Source organism: Pelophylax lessonae (genome assembly GCF_965119305.1).
Source record: "Pelophylax lessonae genome assembly, chromosome: 12".
NCBI lineage: Eukaryota > Metazoa > Chordata > Amphibia > Anura > Ranidae > Pelophylax > Pelophylax lessonae.
The window spans coordinates 225,459,037-225,478,104 of record NC_138779.1 but is presented as its reverse complement, the minus strand read 5'-3'; the positions used below and the strand labels follow the sequence as shown (position 1 = coordinate 225,478,104).

General features: G+C 51.6%; 1 protein-coding gene across 1 annotated transcript; it reads left to right on the top strand.

The window, feature by feature from the left end:
* The first annotated feature begins 673 nt into the window (after positions 1–673).
* LOC309568433 (tyrosine-protein kinase STYK1-like) lies at positions 674–18,998 on the top strand. Its single transcript, XM_082274101.1, has 4 exons — positions 674–898; positions 6,936–6,976; positions 9,000–9,096; positions 18,777–18,998. The coding sequence occupies exons 1-4, from the start codon at positions 753–755 to the stop codon at positions 18,949–18,951; spliced, it is 459 nt and encodes a 152-aa protein (XP_082130227.1). The 5' UTR covers positions 674–752; the 3' UTR covers positions 18,952–18,998.
* The last annotated feature ends 70 nt before the right edge of the window (positions 18,999–19,068 follow it).

The following is a 19,068-nucleotide window of genomic DNA, read 5'->3' as shown; positions in this document are numbered from 1 at the left end:
ATCAGAACCCCCCCCTCCCTGACCGGAGATCAGAACCCCCCCCCCCTCTCCCTGACCGGAGATCAGAACCCCCCCCTCTCCCTGACCGGAGATCAGAACCCCCCCTCTCCCTGACCGGAGATCAGATCCCCCCCCCTCCCTGACCGGAGATCAGAATCCCCCCCCCCTCCCTGACCGGAGATCAGAACCCCCCCCTCTCCCTGACCGGAGATCAGAACCCCCCCCTCTCCCTGACCGGAGATCAGAACCCCCCCCTCTCCCTGACCGGAGATCAGAACCCCCCCCCCCTCTCCCTGACCGGAGATCAGAACCCCCCCCCTCCCTGACCGGAGATCAGAACCCCCCCCCTCCCTGACCGGAGATCAGAACCCCCCCCCCCTCCCTGACCGGAGATCAGAACCCCCCCCTCTCCCTGACCGGAGATCAGAACTCCCCCCCCCTGACCGGAGATTAGAACCCCCCCCCCTCCCTGACCGGAGATCAGAACCCCCCCCCTCTCCCTGACCGGAGATCAGAACCCCCCCCCTCTCCCTGACCGGAGATCAAAAACCCCCCCCCCCCCTGACCGGAGATTAGAACCCCCCGCCCTCTCCCTGACCGGAGATCAGAACCCCCCCCTCTCCAACCAGATATCAGAACCCCCCCCCTTTCCCCGAGTGATTATTCCATTTCTCTTCCAGGAATATCTGAGTGTGACGCACAATCTGGTTCACGGGTACGTGGCAGCATGTAACGTCCTCATCCACGAGGATATGAGCGTTCGGCTGTGCGGATTGGGATTGGCCAGTGTACAGCACCGGACCGGGTCCTTCCCCACCAGGAGAGCCGCCCGGGTTCCCCTAAAATGGCAATCACCAGAACGGCTGAGAGATCCGAGCGTCACCGAGAAGAGCGATGTGTAAGTGTGTGCGGGGGGGGGGGGGGGACTTCCTGTGTATTATATATATATGAAGGTGGGGGGGTAACGGAGGGCCGGAGGGGGGGACTTCCTGTGTATGATATATATGAAGGCTGGGGGGGAGGGGTTAAGGAGGGCCGGAGGGGGGAAAAGTAGGGGTTTTGGGTGGGGGAGACACCAAGTGGAGATTGACATTGAAAAATGGTGATTTTGTTGGATTTTAGGGTCAAGGGTCAAAGGTTAGGGGTTAGGGTTAGACAGAGGAGACACAGGAGAGGGTTAGGGGTTAGGGTGTTAGGGATAGGGTTAGGGTTAGAGGGTTAGGGGTTGGGTAGGAGTTAGGAGTGGAGGTTAGGGTTAGAGGGTTAGGGTTAGAGGTTACGGCTAGGGTCAGGGTTAGAGGGTTAGCTTTAGGGTAGGGGTTAGGAGTGGAGGTTAGGGTTAGAGGGTTAGGGTTATAGGGTGAGGGTTAGGGGTCAGGGGCTAGGGTTGGGGGGAGGGGGTTAGGGAGTTGGGGTTAGAGGGTCAGGGGGTAAAGGTTAGAATTAGGGTTATTGCTTAAGGTTTGGGTTATTGGTTAGAGATAGGGTTAGGCCTAGGGTTAGGGTGTTAGAGGGTTAGGGTTAGAGGGAAAGGGGTTAGCATTAGGGGTTGAGGTTGAGTGAGGGCTAGTGTTGGGGTTGGCGTTAGAGGGTTAGGGTTAGAGGAATAGGGCTAGGGTCGGGGTTAGGGTGAGGGTTAGGGTTAGATAGTGTTAGGGGTTTAGGGTGAGGATGAGGGTTAGTTAGGGTTAGATAGGGTAAGGGTTAGGGGGTTGGGGTTAGGTTCAGGGGGTTAGGGTTAGACAGAGGAGACACAGGAGAGAGTTTTTACTCAAGAAATGGGTCATGGACCCACCCCAAAGGTCAAAGGTCAGGAGGTGTGGCCTCAGAGGTCAAAGGTCACAGCTCCACCTAGTGTTGGACGCAGTTGGCGGCGCAGGGTTGGGGTTAGGGATAGGTTTAGGATTAGGGCTTAGGGGTAGGGTTAGGTTTGCTGTTAGGTTTAGAGTGTTAGAGGGTTAGGTTTAGGGGATGAGGGTTAGGGTCAGGGTGTTAGGATGTGAGGGTTAGGGATAGAGGGTTAGGGTTAAAGGGTTAGGGTTAGGTACATAGGGTTAGGGGTTAGGGTTGGGGATAAGGGTTAAGGGATTAGGGTTAGTGTGTTAGGGTTAGAGGGTTAGGGTTCGGGTTAGGGTTAGAGGGCTAAGGTTAGAGTGTTAGGGTTAAGTACATGGGGTTAAGGGGTTAGGGTTAGAGGGTTAGGGGTTAGGGGCAGGGTCAGGATTAGGGTTAGGTTTAGAGGATTAGGGATTAGGGTTAGCGTTTGGGTTTAGGGTTGGGGTTAGTGGGTTAGGTTTAGGGTTTAGTGGTTGAGGGTTAGGGTTAGGTACATAGGGTTAGAGTTTTAGAGTTAGGGTTAGGTTTTAGGGGGTTAGGGTTAGTGTGTTAGGGTTAGTTTTAGATACATGGTTAGAGGGTTAGAGGGTAGGGGTTAGGGGGTTAAGGTTTGGGTTAGGGTTAGAGGGTCGGGGTTAGGGGGTTAAGGTTTGGGTTAGGGGTTAGAGGGTTAAGGTTATGGGTAGGGTTAGGTACATAGGGTTAGGGTTTAGAGGTTAGGTTTAGGGGTTGGGGTTAGGGTTAGGGGTTACTGTTGGGGTTAGGGATTAGGGATTTGGGTTAGGGGTTGGGGCTAGGGTTAGGGGGCGAGGGTTAGAGGGTTAGTGGTTAGGGGGTGAGGGTTGGTGGTTGGGGCTAGGGTTAGGGGTTAGGGTTTGGATTAGAGTTAGGTTTAGAGGGTTGGGGTTAGGGTTAGAGGGTTAAGGTTATGGGTAGGGTTAGGTACATAGGGTTAGGGTTTAGAGGTTAGGGTTAGGTACATAGGGTTAGGTTTAGGGGTTGGGGTTAGGGGTTACTGTTGGTGTTAAGGAGTTAGGGTTAGGGGGGTTAGGGTTAGAGCTAGGGTTAGGGTTAGAGGGTTGGGGTTGGGGTTGGGGTTGGGGCTAGGGTTAGGGTTAGAGAGTTAGGGTTTGGATTAGAGTTAGGTTTAGAGGGTTAGAGTTTGGTATATAGGGTTAGGGGTTAGGGTTAGGGTTAGAGGGTTAAGGTTATGGGTAGGGTTAGGTACATAGGGTTAGGGTTTAGAGGTTAGGGTTAGGTTTAGGGGTTACTGTTGGTGTTAAGGAGTTAGGGTTAGGGGGGTTAGAGGGTTGGGGTTAGAGGGTTAGGGTTGGGGTTAGGGATTAGGAGTTGGGGTTAGGGATTAGGGGTTGAGGTTAGGGTTAGAGGGTTGGGGTTAGGGATTAGATACGGGTTAGGGTGAGGGTTAGGGTTAGCGTTAGGTACATAGGGTTAGGGGGTTGGGGTTAAGGGGTTAGGGTGGTTAGGGTTAGGGTGGTTAGGGGGTTTGGATTAGGGGGATAGGTTTAGGGTTAGAGGGTTAGGGTTAGGATGGTTAGGGTTAGGGGCTTAGGGTTAGGGTTAGAGGGTTAGGGTTACGGATAGGTACATAGGGTTAGGAGTTAAGGGTTTGGGGGTTAAGGGTAAAGGGCTTAGGGGTTAGGGTTGTTAGGGTGGTTAGGGTTAGGTACATAGGGTTAGGAGGTTAGGGCTAGGGGTTAGGGTTAGAGGGTTAGGGATAGGGTTAGAGGGTAAGGATTAGAGTGTTAGTGTTAGATACATAGGGTTTCGGGGTTGGGGTTGGGGTTAGGGGAGTTAGGGTGGTTAGGGTTAGAGGGTTAGAGGGTTAGGGGTTGAGGCTGGGGTTAGGGTTGGGGTTAAGCGGTTAGGGATAGGGTTAGAGTGTTAGGGTTAGGGTTGGTTTTAAGGGTTAAGGGGTTAGGGTTGTTAGGGTTAAGGTGGTTAGGGTTTGGGGAGGGTTAGGGTTAGAGGGTTATAGTTTGAGTGTTAGGGTTAGGGGTTGGGGTTAGGGTTAGAGGTTAGCGTTAGTGATGTTAGGGTTAGGTTGGTTACGGTTAGGGGGTTAGGGTTAGAGGGTCTGGATTAGGGTTAGAGTATTAGGGTTTAGGGTTAGTGTTAGGTACATGGGGTTAGGGTTGAGGTTAAGGGGTTAGGGTGTTAGGAATAGGGTTAGTGGTTAGGGTTAAAGGGTTTGGGTTGGGTTAGGGTTCAAGGGTTAGGGTTTGGGTTAGGGTTAGGTACATATGGTTAGGGGTTTGGGTTTAGGGAATAGGGGTTGGGGTTAAGGATTGTTAGGGTTAGGGTGGTCAGTGTTAGGGTTAGAAGGTTAGGTACATAGGCTTAGGGTTAGAGGGTTAGGGTTAGAGGATTAGAGTTTTAGAGGGTTAGATACAGGTTATGGTTAAATACGGGTTAGGGTGAGGGTTAGAGGGTTAGGGGTTAGGGTTAAGGGTTAGGGTTAAGGGTTAGGGTTAAGGGTTAGGGTTAGAGTGCTAGGGTTAGCATTAGGTACATAGGGTTAAGGGTTAGGGTGGTTAGGGTTATTGTTAGGGTTAGGGCTAGAGGGTTTGGGTTAGGATGGTTAGGGTTAGAGGGTTTGGGTAAGAGGGTTTGGGTTACGGATAGGTACATAGGGTTAGGGAGTTAGGGTTAGAGGGTTAGGATTAGAGTGTTACGGTTACGGATAGGTACATAGGGTTAGGGGTTAGGTACATAAGGTTAGGGTTAAGGGGTTAGGGTTGGAGTTGGGTTAGGGTTAGAGGGTTAGGGTTAGAGTTAGGGTTAGGTACATGGGGTTAGGGGGTTAGGGTCAGGGTTAGGGTGTTAGGTTTAGGGTTAGATACATCGATAGTGTTAGGGGTTAGGAGGTTAGGGTTAGAGGGTTGGGGTTTGGGGTTAGGGTTATGGATGGGGTTAGGGTTAGGGTGTTTGGGTTAGTTACATAGGGTTAGGGGTCACTGTTGGTGTTAAGGAATTAGGGTTGTTAAGGTGGTTAGGGTTAGAGGGTTAGGGTTATGGATGGGGTTAGGGTTAGTTATATAGGGTTAGGGGTTCAGGATTAGGGTTGGGGTTGAGGGGTTATGGCTGTTAGGGTGGTTAGGGTTAGGTGTAAGGGTTACATGTCAGGGTTAAGGGGTTAGGGTTTGGGTTAGGGTTAGAGGGTTAGAGTTATGTTTAGGGTTAGGGTTCGAGTGTTAGAGTTAGGTACATGAGGTTAGGGTCAGGGGTTAGGGTTGGTGTTAAGGGTTAAGGGGTTAGGGTTGTTAGGGTTAGATATATAGGGTTAGGTGTTGGGGTTAGGGTTAGAGTGTTAGGGTTAGGTATATAGGGTTAGGGTTAAAGGGTTTGGGTTAGGGTTAGAGGGTTAGGGTTAGAGAGGTAAAGTTAGGGTTAGGTATATAGGGTTAGGTATATAGGGTTAGGGGGTTGGGGTTAGGGTTAGAGTGTTAGGGTTAGGTATATTGGGTTTGGGTTAGGGTTAGAGGGTTAAGGTTAGAGTGTTAGGGTTATGGATAGGTACATAGGTTTAGGGGTTAGGGTTGGGGTTAAGGGTTACGAGGTTAGGAGTTAGGGTTGTTAGGGTGGTTAGGGTTAGAGGATTAGGTGCATAAGGTTAGTGATAGGGTTAGCGGGTTATGGTGTTAGGGTTAGGGGTAGGGTTAGAGGGATATGGTTAGGGTTGGGTTAGGGTTAGAGGGTAAGGGTTAGAGTGTTAGGGTTCAGTACATAGGGTTCGGGGTTAGGGTTTTGGGGTTGGGGTTAGGGTTGGGGTTAAGGGATTATGGTTAGGGTTGCTTGGGTTAAGTTGGTTAGGGTTAGGGGGTTAGAGTCAGAGGGTTATGGTTAGGGTTAGGTTCATAGGGTTAGGGGGTTAGGGTCAGGGTTAGGGGGTTAGGGTTAGATACATCAATAGGGTTAGGGGGTTAGGGTTGGGGTTAAGGGGTTAGGGTTGTTAGGGTGGTTAGGGTTAGAGTTATGTTTAGGGTTTGAGTGTTAGGGTTAGGTATATAGAGTTAGGTTTAGGGGTTAGGATGGTTAGGGTTAATTTTAGGGGGTTAGGAGTTAGGGTTGTTAGGGTTATAAGGGTTAAGGTTAGAGGGTTAGGTACATAAGGTTAGGGTTAGCAGGTTAGGGGGTTAGGGTGTTAGGTTTAGGGTTAGAGGGTTATGGTTAGGGTTAGAGTTTAAGGGTTAGAGTGTCAGGGTTAGGTACATAGGGTTGGAATTAGGGTTATGGTTGGGGTTAAGGGATTAGGGTTAGAGTTGTTAAGGTGGGTAGGGTTAGAGTTAGGGTTAGGTACATAGGGTTAGGGTCAGGGTTAGGGAGTTAGGGTTAGGGTTTAATACATCGGTAGGGTTAGGGGGCTAGGGTTAGGGTTTGGAGCTAGGGTTAGGGTTAGTTACATAGGGTTAGGGTTTAGAGGTTAGGGTTAGGGGGTTAAGGGTTACTGTTGGTGTTAAGGAGTTAGGGCTAGTGTGGTTAGGGTTAGAGGGTTTGGGTTAGGGTTAGGTACATAGAGTTAAGGGTTATGGATTGGGTTAGGTTGGGGTTAAGGGGTTAGGGTTGTTAGGGTTAGGTGTAAGGGTTAGGGGGTTAGGGTTGGGGTTAGGGTTAGAGGGTTAAAGTTATGGTTAGGGTGTTAGGGTTAGGTATATAGGGTTAGGGTTAGTGGTCAGTGCTAGGGGGTTAGGTATATAGGGTTAGGGTTGGTGTTAAGGGGTTGGGGTTGAGGGGGGGGGACTTCCTGTGTATGATATATATGAAGGTGGGGGGGGGGGTTATATGTGATGCACACACATATTAAAAAATAATTTTAGTTATGGGGGTCACACATCTGATAATGTTGATCCTCCAATCAGGGCAGAGCGGATGGTGAAATGCGTCGGGCAGTGACTGGCAGTGAAGAGCGCACTTCTATGTGAATGATCTCTTTCAGCCATTTGTATGCACTCAGCGCCAGCCAATCATCTTGCGGGATGGATCATTTCTGTGGGATTAGTGCTCAGTCTGACGCGTTTCATATAGAAATAGTAAAATGTGACGCCGATTTCTCTCATCTTCTCCTCATCTCCCTGCAGGTGGTCCTTCGGCATCCTTCTGTACGAGATGGTGACTCTAGGTAAGGGCGGAGTCATGGTGTGTAGGTCACCTGATCACAGTACATATAGTGGAGAGAAGGGCGGAGTCATGGTGTGTAGGTCACCTGATCACAGTACATATAGTGGAGAGAAGGGCGGAGTCATGGTGTGTAGGTCACCTGATCACAGTACATATAGTGGAGAGAAGGGCGGAGTCATGGTGTGTAGGTCACCTGATCACAGTACATATAGTGGAGAGAAGGGCGGAGTCATGGTGTGTAGGTCACCTGATCACAGTATATATATATACATACAGCGGTGATAAGATAGGTGAAGGACAGGTGAGATTCCTCTGAGTCAGCTAGAAAAGTCATAAAATGTTTATCTGAAGAGATTATAGATGGGGCCGCAGGTCATTTTCCTGGTGACATCTGTGTAAGAGAGGGTTTCCCGCACTTATTTCCTCTGACTTCCTGTGGTGTCTCTAGGACAGGAAGTGAGGGGAAATCTCCCCAATGGAACACCCAGGGAAAGAAATCTACCAGGAGTTTAACCCTGTCCCACCTGGCTGAAAACAGAAAGATTTGGTTACTAATATATATTAAACAGGTGTGGACACCGTCTGGGGTACAAAGTAACATTGTTTATAAACATTGATCAGACAGGAGATAGAGAGATACAAAGTAACATTGTTTATAAACATTGATCAGATGGGAGATGGAGAGATACAAAGTAACATTGTTTATAAACATTGATCAGACAGGAGATAGAGAGATACAAAGTTACATTGTTTATAAACATTGATCAGACAGGAGATAGAGAGATACAAAGTAACATTGTTTATAAACATTGATCAGACAGGAGATAGAGAGATACAAAGTAACATTGTTTATAAACATTGATCAGACGGGAGATATAGAGAGATACAAAGTAACATTGTTTATAAACATTGATCAGACGGGAGATAGAGAGATACAAAGTAACATTGTTTATAAACATTGATCAGACAGGAGATAGAGAGATACAAAGTAACATTGTTTATAAACATTGATCAGACAGGAGATAGAGAGATACAAAGTTACATTGTTTATAAACATTGATCAGACAGGAGATAGAGAGATACAAAGTAACATTGTTTATAAACATTGATCAGACAGGAGATAGAGAGATATAAAGTTACATTGTTTATAAACATTGATCAGACAGGAGATAGAGAGATACAAAGTAACATTGTTTATAAACATTTATCAGACAGGAGATAGAGAGATACAAAGTAACATTGTTTATAAACATTGATCAGACAGGAGATAGAGAGATACAAAGTTACATTGTTTATAAACATTGATCAGACAGGAGATAGAGAGATACAAAGTTACATTGTTTATAAACATTGATCAGACAGGAGATAGAGAGATACAAAGTAACATTGTTTATAAACATTGATCAGACAGGAGATGGAGAGATACAAAGTAACATTGTTTATAAACATTGATCAGACGGGAGATAGAGATACAAAGTAACATTGTTTATAAACATTGATCAGACGGGAGATAGAGAGATACAAAGTAACATTGTTTATAAACATTGATCAGATGGGAGATAGAGAGATACAAAGTAACATTGTTTATAAACATTGATCAGACAGGAGATAGAGAGATACAAAGTAACATTGTTTATAAACATTGATCAGACGGGAGATAGAGAGATACAAAGTAACATTGTTTATAAACATTGATCAGACGGGAGATAGAGAGATACAAAGTAACATTGTTTATAAACATTGATCAGACAGGAGATAGAGAGATACAAAGTTACATTGTTTATAAACATTGATCAGACAGGAGATAGAGAGATACAAAGTAACATTGTTTATAAACATTGATCAGACAGGAGATAGAGAGATACAAAGTTACATTGTTTATAAACATTGATCAGACAGGAGATAGAGAGATACAAAGTAACATTGTTTATAAACATTGATCAGACGGGAGATAGAGAGATACAAAGTAACATTGTTTATAAACATTGCTGAGATGAGGGATGTAAAGTCTGTGTCTGTCTCAGGGGCCCCCCCGTATCCGGATTTGGATCCTTCAAAGATTCCAAAGAAGCTGCAAAAGAATTATAGAATGGCGAAACCTCAGCAATGCGGAGAGCGACTGTGAGTATCGGGTGTCTGCACACATCACAGGGAGTGGAGGGTTAATGGGGGGAGGGGGGGGTGGAGGTGAGGGGGGGGGTGCACAGTGACACGGTGACCACTGGAGGGCAGCAGAGGATCAGCGGCAGACCCATAGAGGGGGGGGGGGGACATCTCCAGATAAGACTCGCCTGCTACAGCAACAGATTTTTATTTTTTGTATTCTTTTCTTATGAAAAAAAAAATAAAGCATATAAATAAAATCTGATCATTGTAAGCACCCCCAGCAGTGTTCTATGGTCTGCCCCACCCCCCATACGGCTCCTGTGAGAATGATCTGTACAATGTAAGTCTATGGGGGGGGGGGGGGGGCGGATATAAACAGGCAATCATTACTGTACCCTCCATACCCCCCGTGTGTCTCTCACCCCTATAAGTCCCCAGCCTTGGTACCTCCTGTACCCTCCATACCCCCCGTGTGTCTCTCACCCCTATAAGACCCCAGCCTTGGTACCTCCTGTACCCTCCATACCCCCCGTGTGTCTCTCACCCCTATAAGTCCCCAGCCTTGGTACCTCCTGTACCCTCCATACCCCCCGTGTGTCTCTCACCCCCAGAAGTCCCCAGCCTTGGTACCTCCTGTACCCCCCCCCCCCCCGTGTGTCTCTCACCCCTATAAGACCCCAGCCTTGGTACCTCCTGTACCCTCCATACCCCCCGTGTGTCTCTCACCCCTATAAGACCCCAGCCTTGGTACCTCCTGTACCCTCCATACCCCCCGTGTGTCTCTCACCCCCAGAAGTCCCCAGCCTTGGTACCTCCTGTACCCCCCCCCCCCCCGTGTGTCTCTCACCCCTATAAGACCCCAGCCTTGGTACCTCCTGTACCCTCCATACCCCCCGTGTGTCTCTCACCCCTATAAGACCCCAGCCTTGGTACCTCCTGTACCCTCCATACCCCCCGTGTGTCTCTCACCCCCAGAAGTCCCCAGCCTTGGTACCTCCTGTACCCCCCCCCCCGTGTGTCTCTCACCCCTATAAGACCCCAGCCTTGGTACCTCCTGTACCCTCCATACCCCCTGTGTGTCTCTCACCCCTATAAGTCCCCAGCCTTGGTACCTCCTGTACCCCCCCCCCCCGTGTGTCTCTCACCCCCATAAGACCCCAGCCTTGGTACCTCCTGTACCCTCCATACCCCCTGTGTGTCTCTCACCCCTATAAGTCCCCAGCCTTGGTACCTCCTGTACCCTCCATACCCCCCGTGTGTCTCTCACCCCTATAAGACCCCAGCCTTGGTACCTCCTGTACCCTCCATACCCCCCGTGTGTCTCTCACCCCTATAAGACCCCAGCCTTGGTACCTCCTGTACCCTCCATACCCCCCGTGTGTCTCTCACCCCTATAAGTCCCCAGCCTTGGTACCTCCTGTACCCTCCATACCCCCCGTGTGTCTCTCACCCCTATAAGACCCCAGCCTTGGTACCTCCTGTACCCTCCATACCCCCCGTGTGTCTCTCACCCCCAGAAGTCCCCAGCCTTGGTACCTCCTGTACCCCCCCCCCCCCGTGTGTCTCTCACCCCTATAAGACCCCAGCCTTGGTACCTCCTGTACCCTCCATACCCCCCGTGTGTCTCTCACCCCTATAAGACCCCAGCCTTGGTACCTCCTGTACCCTCCATACCCCCCGTGTGTCTCTCACCCCCAGAAGTCCCCAGCCTTGGTACCTCCTGTACCCCCCCCCCCCCGTGTGTCTCTCACCCCTATAAGACCCCAGCCTTGGTACCTCCTGTACCCTCCATACCCCCCGTGTGTCTCTCACCCCTATAAGACCCCAGCCTTGGTACCTCCTGTACCCTCCATACCCCCCGTGTGTCTCTCACCCCCAGAAGTCCCCAGCCTTGGTACCTCCTGTACCCCCCCCCCCCGTGTGTCTCTCACCCCTATAAGACCCCAGCCTTGGTACCTCCTGTACCCTCCATACCCCCTGTGTGTCTCTCACCCCTATAAGTCCCCAGCCTTGGTACCTCCTGTACCCCCCCCCCCCCCCCGTGTGTCTCTCACCCCCATAAGACCCCAGCCTTGGTACCTCCTGTACCCTCCATACCCCCTGTGTGTCTCTCACCCCTATAAGTCCCCAGCCTTGGTACCTCCTGTACCCTCCATACCCCCCGTGTGTCTCTCACCCCTATAAGACCCCAGCCTTGGTACCTCCTGTACCCTCCATACCCCCCGTGTGTCTCTCACCCCTATAAGACCCCAGCCTTGGTACCTCCTGTACCCTCCATACCCCCCGTGTGTCTCTCACCCCCAGAAGTCCCCAGCCTTGGTACCTCCTGTACCCCCCCCCCCGTGTGTCTCTCACCCCTATAAGACCCCAGCCTTGGTACCTCCTGTACCCTCCATACCCCCCGTGTGTCTCTCACCCCCCTAAGACCCCAGCCTTGGTACCTCCTGTACCCCCCCCCCCCCGTGTGTCTCTCACCCCTATAAGACCCCAGCCTTGGTACCTCCTGTACCCTCCATACCCCCTGTGTGTCTCTCACCCCTATAAGTCCCCAGCCTTGGTACCTCCTGTACCCCCCCCCCCCCCGTGTGTCTCTCACCCCCATAAGACCCCAGCCTTGGTACCTCCTGTACCCTCCATACCCCCCGTGTGTCTCTCACCCCTATAAGACCCCAGCCTTGGTACCTCCTGTACCCTCCATACCCCCCGTGTGTCTCTCACCCCCAGAAGTCCCCAGCCTTGGTACCTCCTGTACCCCCCCCCCCCGTGTGTCTCTCACCCCTATAAGACCCCAGCCTTGGTACCTCCTGTACCCTCCATACCCCCCGTGTGTCTCTCACCCCTATAAGTCCCCAGCCTTGGTACCTCCTGTACCCTCCATACCCCCCGTGTGTCTCTCACCCCTATAAGACCCCAGCCTTGGTACCTCCTGTACCCTCCATACCCCCCGTGTGTCTCTCACCCCCAGAAGTCCCCAGCCTTGGTACCTCCTGTACCCCCCCCCCCCCCGTGTGTCTCTCACCCCTATAAGACCCCAGCCTTGGTACCTCCTGTACCCTCCATACCCCCCGTGTGTCTCTCACCCCTATAAGACCCCAGCCTTGGTACCTCCTGTACCCTCCATACCCCCCGTGTGTCTCTCACCCCCAGAAGTCCCCAGCCTTGGTACCTCCTGTACCCCCCCCCCCCCGTGTGTCTCTCACCCCTATAAGACCCCAGCCTTGGTACCTCCTGTACCCTCCATACCCCCCGTGTGTCTCTCACCCCTATAAGACCCCAGCCTTGGTACCTCCTGTACCCTCCATACCCCCCGTGTGTCTCTCACCCCCAGAAGTCCCCAGCCTTGGTACCTCCTGTACCCCCCCCCCCCCCCCGTGTGTCTCTCACCCCCATAAGACCCCAGCCTTGGTACCTCCTGTACCCTCCATACCCCCTGTGTGTCTCTCACCCCTATAAGTCCCCAGCCTTGGTACCTCCTGTACCCCCCCCCCCCCCGTGTGTCTCTCACCCCCATAAGACCCCAGCCTTGGTACCTCCTGTACCCTCCATACCCCCCGTGTGTCTCTCACCCCTATAAGACCCCAGCCTTGGTACCTCCTGTACCCTCCATACCCCCCGTGTGTCTCTCACCCCCAGAAGTCCCCAGCCTTGGTACCTCCTGTACCCCCCCCCCCGTGTGTCTCTCACCCCTATAAGACCCCAGCCTTGGTACCTCCTGTACCCTCCATACCCCCTGTGTGTCTCTCACCCCTATAAGTCCCCAGCCTTGGTACCTCCTGTACCCCCCCCCCCCCGTGTGTCTCTCACCCCCATAAGACCCCAGCCTTGGTACCTCCTGTACCCTCCATACCCCCTGTGTGTCTCTCACCCCTATAAGTCCCCAGCCTTGGTACCTCCTGTACCCCCCCCCCCCGTGTGTCTCTCACCCCCATAAGACCCCAGCCTTGGTACCTCCTGTACCCTCCATACCCCCCGTGTGTCTCTCACCCCTATAAGACCCCAGCCTTGGTACCTCCTGTACCCTCCATACCCCCCGTGTGTCTCTCACCCCTATAAGACCCCAGCCTTGGTACCTCCTGTACCCCCCCCCCCCCGTGTGTCTCTCACCCCTATAAGACCCCAGCCTTGGTACCTCCTGTACCCTCCATACCCCCCGTGTGTCTCTCACCCCCATAAGACCCCAGCCTTGGTACCTCCTGTACCCTCCATACCCCCCGTGTGTCTCTCACCCCTATAAGACCCCAGCCTTGGTACCTCCTGTACCCTCCATACCCCCCGTGTGTCTCTCACCCCTATAAGACCCCAGCCTTGGTACCTCCTGTACCCTCCATACCCCCTGTGTGTCTCTCACCCCTATAAGTCCCCAGCCTTGGTACCTCCTGTACCCCCCCCCCCCCGTGTGTCTCTCACCCCCATAAGACCCCAGCCTTGGTACCTCCTGTACCCTCCATACCCCCTGTGTGTCTCTCACCCCCATAAGACCCCAGCCTTGGTACCTCCTGTACCCTCCATACCCCCCGTGTGTCTCTCACCCCTATAAGACCCCAGCCTTGGTACCTCCTGTACCCTCCATACCCCCCGTGTGTCTCTCACCCCTATAAGACCCCAGCCTTGGTACCTCCTGTACCCCCCCCCCCCCGTGTGTCTCTCACCCCTATAAGACCCCAGCCTTGGTACCTCCTGTACCCTCCATACCCCCCGTGTGTCTCTCACCCCCATAAGACCCCAGCCTTGGTACCTCCTGTACCCTCCATACCCCCCGTGTGTCTCTCACCCCTATAAGACCCCAGCCTTGGTACCTCCTGTACCCTCCATACCCCCCGTGTGTCTCTCACCCCCAGAAGTCCCCAGCCTTGGTACCTCCTGTACCCCCCCCCCCGTGTGTCTCTCACCCCTATAAGACCCCAGCCTTGGTACCTCCTGTACCCTCCATACCCCCTGTGTGTCTCTCACCCCTATAAGTCCCCAGCCTTGGTACCTCCTGTACCCCCCCCCCCCCCCCGTGTGTCTCTCACCCCCATAAGACCCCAGCCTTGGTACCTCCTGTACCCTCCATACCCCCCGTGTGTCTCTCACCCCTATAAGACCCCAGCCTTGGTACCTCCTGTACCCTCCATACCCCCCGTGTGTCTCTCACCCCCAGAAGTCCCCAGCCTTGGTACCTCCTGTACCCCCCCCCCCGTGTGTCTCTCACCCCTATAAGACCCCAGCCTTGGTACCTCCTGTACCCTCCATACCCCCTGTGTGTCTCTCACCCCTATAAGTCCCCAGCCTTGGTACCTCCTGTACCCCCCCCCCCCCGTGTGTCTCTCACCCCCATAAGACCCCAGCCTTGGTACCTCCTGTACCCTCCATACCCCCCGTGTGTCTCTCACCCCTATAAGACCCCAGCCTTGGTACCTCCTGTACCCTCCATACCCCCCGTGTGTCTCTCACCCCTATAAGTCCCCAGCCTTGGTACCTCCTGTACCCTCCATACCCCCTGTGTGTCTCTCACCCCTATGATAGATATAAAGGAATTCCTGTAATGGGAGCTCCATGGAATGGGGGAAGGGCATCTATAAATAGGGTGTGACCTTTATAACTCGGCCCGGCATTGTGTCCAGGAATAGGATGGAGTCGGTGCAGAGCCCAGCTCACTGATGACAGTTTGGTTGCTATGGGTGACAGTTCTGTCCTTCTACACCTACAAGCAGCATTGTCCATAGTGAGGACACCCCGGGGGGGGGGGCGGTAATATTCACCCCCCATGGTGCCCCATAATAGGGGGACGTGTGCTGTACCTCATATCTTATATGGCCTTGTCTGACTTCTCACTCCAGAACCATGGCCATTGATATTGATAATAGGTGCCCAATTGTGAGGTCAGGTACTGATGTTGGATGAGAAGACCCAGCTCACAATCAGTGTTCCAATTCATCCCAAAGATGGTCAGTAGGGATGAGGTCAGGACTCTGTGCAGGACAATGGAGTTCCTCCACCCATCCCCTCTATATGAACTTGTTGCCCATCCATTACGAAACCATGGCCATCAGTTGCCCCCCCCCCCCAAAAGGCCAATAATTTGGAGTTGCCATTAATTGGCTGTTATATCTCCACTCTTCCGGGAAGACTTCCCACAAGATCTTGGAGGTTATCTGTGGGAATTCAGTTCCATTGGTGGGGTCAGGTCCTGATAATGGATGAGAAGACCCGGCTCACACATTGGGCCTCACATTGGGCACCAAAAAAAAAAGGCCTGACTTTCCATTGGTGTTCAAATTCATCCCAAAGGTGATCAGTAGGGAAATGGTCAGGACTCTGTGCAGGACACTGGAGTTCCTCCACACCAAACTGGTCACACCATGTCATTATGGAATCCCCCCCTTTGTGACAAGACCACCCTCCGCTTTTCTGGAAGGACTTTGCACAACATTGTGGAGGGTGTCTGTGGGAATTTATGCCCATTGGTGAAGTCAGGTCCTGATGTTGGATGAGAAGACCCGGCTCACACATTGGGCCTCACATTGGGCACCAAAATAAAGGCCTGACTTTCCATTGGTGTTCAAATTCACCCCAAAGATGGTCAGTAGGGATGAGGTCAGGGATCTGTGCAGGACACCGGAGTTCCTCCACCCATCACACCTATATTGGGTATGGAGTTGCCCCCTTTATGGCTGTGACATCCTCCACTCTTCTGGGAAGACTTTCCACAAGATTTGGGGGTGTCTAAGAGAATTTGTGGCCATTCGTGAGGTCAGGTGCTGATGTTGGATGAGAAGACCTGGTTTACTATCAGTGTTCCAATTCATCCCAAAGATGGTCAGTAGGGATGAGGTCAGGGCTCTGTGCAGGACAATGGAGTTCCTCCACCCATCCCCTCTATATGAACTTGTTGCCCATCCATTACGAAACCATGGCCATCAATTTCCCCCCCCAAAAGGCCAATAATTTGGAGTTACATCTCCACTCTTCCGGGAAGACTTCCCACAAGATTTGGGGGGCGTCTGTGGGAATTCGGTCCCATCGGTGGGGTCAGGTCCCTATAATGGATTAGAAGACTGCCTCACATTGGGCACCAAAAAAAAGACCTGGCTTTTCATTGGTGTTCCAGTTCATCCCAAAGGAGATCAGTAGGGATGAGGTCAGGACTCTGTGCAGGACACTGGAGTTCCTCCACACCAAACTGGTCATCAATGTCTCTATGCAGCTGGCTCTATACACGGTCATCAATGTCTCTATGCAGCTGGCTCTATACACGGTCATCAATGTCTTTATGCAGCTGGCTCTATACACGGTCATCAATGTCTCTATGCAGCTGGCTCTATACACGGTCATCAATGTCTCTATTGAGCTGGCTCTATACACGGTCATCAATGTCTCTATGGAGCTGGCTCTATACACGGTCATCAATGTCTCTATGCAGCTGGCTCTATACACGGTCATCAATGTCTCTATGCAGCTGGCTCTATACACGGTCATCAATGTCTCTATTGAGCTGGCTCTATACACGGTCATCAATGTCTCTATGGAGCTGGCTCTATACACGGTCATCAATGTCTCTATGCAGCTGGCTCTATACACGGTCATCAATGTCTCTATGCAGCTGGCTCTATACACGGTCATCAATGTCTCTATGGAGCTGGCTCTATACACGGTCATCAATGTCTCTATGCAGCTGGCTCTATACACGGTCATCAATGTCTCTATTGAGCTGGCTCTATACACGGTCATCAATGTCTCTATGGAGCTGGCTCTATACACGGTCATCAATGTCTCTATGCAGCTGGCTCTATACACGGTCATCAATGTCTCTATTGAGCTGGCTCTATACACGGTCATCAATGTCTCTATGGAGCTGGCTCTATACACGGTCATCAATGTCTCTATGCAGCTGGCTCTATACACGGTCATCAATGTCTCTATGCAGCTGGCTCTATACACGGTCATCAATGTCTCTATTGAGCTGGCTCTATACACGGTCATCAATGTCTCTATGGAGCTGGCTCTATACACGGTCATCAATGTCTCTATGCAGCTGGCTCTATACACGGTCATCAATGTCTCTATGCAGCTGGCTCTATACACGGTCATCAATGTCTCTATGGAGCTGGCTCTATACACGGTCATCAATGTCTCTATGCAGCTGGCTCTATACACGGTCATCAATGTCTCTATTGAGCTGGCTCTATACACGGTCATCAATGTCTTTATGCAGCTGGCTCTATACACGGTCATGCTGGACCTGAAGAGGACCATTACAAGACTGTTACCATGAGGCTGGACTCACAGGGAAAGGCTAGTCCAGTGATGGGGAACCTTGGCACCCCAGATGTTTTGGAACTACATTTCCCATGATGCTCATGCACTCTGCATTGTGGGTGAGCATCATGGGAAATGTAGTTCCAAAACATCTGGGGTGCCGAGGTTCCCCATCACTGGACTAGAACCTCTCTCATCCAAAAGCGTATTTGTGAGGCTGGGTACTGATGGTGGATGAATAGCCCTGACTCACGTTGGATGCCAAAAGACGTGGCTCACCATTGGTTTTCTAAGCCACCCCTAAGGTGATCAGTAGGGATGAGGTCGGGGCTCTGTACAGTTCCTCCACACCAATCTAGTTACCCCAAGTCTTTATGGAATTGCCCCCCTTTGTCCCTTTACCATCCTCCAGTTTTCTAGGAAGGATTTTCAGAACATTTTGGAGGGTGTCTGTTGGAATTCGCCCCCCTAAGGTGAGGTCAGGAAGAAATGTTGGATGAGAAGACCGGGGTCACACATTGGGCACCAAAAAATATCCGGCCTGCAGTCCAATCCATCCCGAAGGTGATCAGTAGGGATGAGGTCAGGGCTCTGAGTTCCTCCACCCATCACCTCTATATGAGCTTGTTGGACATCCATCATAAAACCATGGCCATTATGGAGGTGCCCCCCCCCCCCCAAAAAAAAGACTATTAACATGGAGTTGCCTTTGGTGGCTATTACATCCTCCACTTTTCTGGGAAGAAGTTCCATAAGATTTTGGGGGGTGTCTGTGGGAATTTGTCCCCATTGGGGAGGCCAGGTTCTGATGTTGGATGAGAATACCTGTCTTACCATCAGTGTTCCAATTCACCCACAGGAGTTCAGTAGGCATGAGGTCAGGGCTTGGTTGGACATCCAATTCCAAAACCATGGCCACTAATATGGACTTTGACCCCTTTTTGTATCTATAACATCCTCCACTCTTCTGGGAAGAAGTTCCACAAGACTTTGGGGGGTGTCTGTGGGAATTTGAGCCCATTGGGGAGGCCAGGTACTGATGTTGGATGAGAAGCGGTGGGCCTCACATTGGGCGCCAACAATAAAAATGAATGAAAAGTCTCCCACACTGGGGACATCTAAACTCCATAATTTGGAGGGGGGGGGGGGCATATATATGTCCGGCAACATAAAGCACATTGGGGGAAGATGTACTAAAACTGGAAAGGGTGAAATCTAGTACAGCTGTGCATGGAAGCCAATCATCTTCTTACTTCAGCTTCTTCCGCGTTAAGCTTTGACAATAAAACCTGGAAGATGATTGGCTCCCCTGCAGAGCTGCACCACATTTTACTCTCTCCAGTTTTGGTAACGCCCCCCCCATGTGTACCAGGTGAGGGGTGCTCTGTCATATATTGTGTACTGACCCGGATAAAGGGACCTTATTGTGATCTGCGATGTCTTCTGTTCCCCCTCAGGTATGATGTCATGACCAGTTGTTGGCAGTGGGAGGCGCTGAAGCGGCCGTGCTTCACTGACCTCCTGAAGCAGCTGCAGAACTCCTCCGCCGAGGCCAATGGAAGCACTCCGCTCCGAGCCACTGACACCCTGAACTGGGCGGAATACCTCCGTGTGGCTGGGATCCCGTCCTGACATCGGACCCATGGGAAGCCTCCATGGTACAAAGAGAAGAGCGGCTCTGGGTGATCACAGGAACAGCCAGGGGAAGGTGACAACCAATGAGACCCCTACACCCAGGGGCAGGTGACA

Coding starts and splice junctions, on each gene's coding strand:
- LOC309568433 (XM_082274101.1), top strand. CDS start 753: ATGAGCGTTCGGCTGTGCGGATTGGGATTGGCCAGTGTACAGCACCGG. Junction 6,977..8,999: donor GTACGAGATGGTGACTCTAG/GTAAGGGCGGAG, acceptor TGTCTGTCTCAG/GGGCCCCCCCGTATCCGGAT. Junction 9,097..18,776: donor CAGCAATGCGGAGAGCGACT/GTGAGTATCGGG, acceptor GTTCCCCCTCAG/GTATGATGTCATGACCAGTT.